Raw genomic sequence first — 3321 nt, forward strand, 5'->3', positions numbered from 1 at the left:
GATATATATATATATATAATGTTAATTCTCTAAATGAAGTATTAACAGTAACTGCACGATAAAGTGTAGTATATTGCCACTTAAGTGTGGCTGACCCCTAGGGGTGGATGTTACTGTTGCTATTGAAAAGGTGAAAACAAGCAATGCAAGAAGAAGAAGAAGAAGCAGAAGAAGAACAAGAACAAAAACAAGAACAACAACAACAAAAATATACCAACTTATCTAAACGTAATTCTGAAGTATGTTCAACTCTGGCCGCCCATTATGACACGATGAAATTCTCAATAATAACAGTTATGAGTATGATCAGACCTCCTCTCATTTTCTTGGCCAATAAACTATTACTTTACTCATAATAATAATAGTATTATTAATAATAATAATAATGATAATAATAATAATAATAATAATAATAATAATAATAATAATAATAATAATGATTATAATTTACATTATTTACATTCGACGGATATTTGTCCTCATCTTGTTTGTTGTTAACACAACGTTTCGGCTGATATACCCTCCAGCCTTCTTCAGGTGTCTTGGGGAAATTTCGAACCTGGGTTCTCATTCCTACGGTATTTTTCGATGTTATTATTATTATTATTATTATTATTGTTGTTGTTGTTGTTGTTGTTGTTGTTGTTGTTGTTGTTGTTGTTATTGTTCAGGTCACTGCTTGGAATCGAACTCGGAATCTTGGGGTTTGTAGCCAGCGCTCTTAATCACTACTCCTTATGCCCGTGGGCATATGGGCATATGGCATAGTGGTTAAGAGCGCGGGCTACTAACCCCAAGATTCCGAGTTCGAGTCCAAGCAGCGACCTGAATAATAATAATAATAATAATAATCTTTTCTACTATAGTAGTTCAAATTCGGCTGAGGTCGGCTTTGCAGTTCACCCTTCCAAAGTCAATAAATTAAGTACTAGTTGCATACTGTGGTCGATCTAATCGACTATCCTCTCCCCACCAAATTTCAGACCTTGTGCCTGTAGTACAGAGGATTATTATTATTATTATTATTATTATTATTATTGTTATTATTATTATTATTATTATTATTATTATTATTATTATTATTATTAGTAGTAGTAGTAGTAGTAGTTGTAGCATTGTTATTATTATTATTTACATTCTCTTCTGCTTTAAAAGTGTTTCCATATGTTTGAACAAAAGATTTAACAATAAACATTATCAAAATATTTTACTACGAACTCTTGAGGAAACTACTGGGAAACCATAAAATAACACGAAACGAAAATGAAACAATGTAAACGGTAGCATCACCGGTAGCTGCAATAAGAACATCATCATCATCATCATCATCATCATCAACAGTAACAACAACAACAACAACAACAACAACAACAACATCCTTAGGGACAACAACGAGAAAGCGAAGAAAGCTGTTTAAAAAAAAACATTTTTTTCTACATCATAAAACCGATAATTGTTAGTTGGCTGGTTGGTTGCTTTCTCCAGGGACATTTTTACATCTTACAGAGAGAAGGGTAGAGAAAGTAAAAGAGAAACACAAAGACAGTTAACATAAGAGGTGCAATACGAATGAACATGCTGTCTTAGTGATAGGTATTGACTAGCTGCAGACAACACACACACACAAACAGACACGCGCGTACGCATGATGCACACAAACACGCGCAGTGAAAGAAAAAGAATCAGAGACAGAGGAGATGGAGTGTGTGTGTGTATGTTCGTGTGCTCGTGTATGTATATATGTATGCGTGTGTGTGTGTACTAGTATATATATGTGTGTGTGTGTGTGTTGTGTGTGTGTGTGTGTGTGTGTGTGTGTGTGTGTGTGTACCATTAATTCCATGAAACATTCACGGAATTAAGGCTAAAACTTTGGGGCTTTTTCTGGAAACTTTACCAAAATAACCTGAAAGCGTATCCTGTGTTGTGTGTGTATAAAAAGACAGGTGCCTGTCTGCTACTCACTGAGAAGTGGAAGAAATTGGAATACGATGATTACTTAATGCACTTTATATACGCTATGCACAATTTTATAGACTTAATACACAACACTCATAAAATAAATATTCACTCTATTCTTCCATTTCCCACATAAACAAAATAAAAAAATTATCCCGTACATATGATACAACCTTTAGTTAAATTGCATATATCTGCCACGTAAATAAGCCTTAATATTTCACGGAATTGCACTTATTCGCATGCGGTAAGTGATAGGTGATATAAAAACTTAGTTCAATAAAAAGAAGATATTTTTCATTATCCAATGTTGTTGTTGTTATTGTTGTTGTTGTTGTTATTGTTGTTGTTGTTGTTGTTGTTGTTGTTGTTGTTGTTGTTGTTCTTCTTCTTCTTCTTCTTCTTCTTCTTCTTCTTCTTCTTCTTCTTCTTCTTCTTCTTCTTCTTCTTCTTATTATTATTATTATTATTATTATTATTATTATTAAGATGAGAAACTGGCAGAATCGTTAGCGCGTCAGATATATGGCATTTCGTCCAACTTTACATTCTGAGTTCAAATTCCACTGAGGTCAACTTTGCCTTTCATCCTTTCGAGGTCAATACAAAAAGTACCATTTGCACACTGGAATCGATATAATCCACAGACACCCTCTCCTTAAAATTGCTTGCCATGTGCCAAAACTTGAAACCATTATATATCATTACATTAAATAATATAGTATATATTGTTGATATATATTTTTGTTGTTAAAAGTAAATACTTAAATATTTATCGTGTATAATTATGTTCTTCATTCTTTATTGCAGGTGGAGAGGTGCCTGTAGACTTAACAATGGCAGATATACTGGCAGGAACCAGCCGTCTTCAGATCTCGCTCCATTTTATAGTATACAGTCTGTGTATAGCCATGATGATTATATGAACTTGGCAACATCACCACCACCACTACTATCTCCACTTTCACGCTTACAACTTCGCCAAGTTTGCCACAGGAATAAAAGAATTTTTTATTTCAAGAATAAAAAATAAAGAGAATTATTCTTTTGCGCCTGAAGTAAGCAAAACCATAAGCATATCTATAAATAATAATAACAATTAATATTTCAGTTCGCCTCCTTTTCCTCCTCCCCCCGCCACTTCTCTATTCTTTGGTATTTTCATGTCTGCTGAGAAATGACTGACTGTTGTAATTAGTGCAGAAGTCATGAACGTATACACACATACACACACATGTATATACACACACACAGATATATATATATATATATATATGTGTGTGTGTGTATGTGTGTGTGTGTGTGTGTGTGTGTTGTTTGTGTGTGTGTACATGCATGTGTGCGTGTGCGTGCGTGTGTGTG

At 33.8% G+C, this 3321-nt stretch overlaps 1 protein-coding gene across 1 annotated transcript in view; it reads left to right on the plus strand.

Annotated features, from left to right (window-relative positions):
• Positions 1 to 3315, plus strand: part of LOC106879319 (contactin) — a 27443-nt gene extending 24128 nt beyond the window's left edge. The window contains exon 4 of the mRNA XM_014928829.2: positions 2770 to 3315. Within this exon, the coding sequence (XP_014784315.1) occupies positions 2770 to 2885 (116 nt within the window). The 3' untranslated portion in view covers positions 2886 to 3315. The remainder of the gene's footprint in view (positions 1 to 2769) is intronic.
• The last annotated feature ends 6 nt before the right edge of the window (positions 3316 to 3321 follow it).

Source organism: Octopus bimaculoides, chromosome 17 (assembly GCF_001194135.2).
Source record: "Octopus bimaculoides isolate UCB-OBI-ISO-001 chromosome 17, ASM119413v2, whole genome shotgun sequence".
Classification (NCBI taxonomy): Eukaryota; Metazoa; Mollusca; class Cephalopoda; order Octopoda; family Octopodidae; genus Octopus; species Octopus bimaculoides.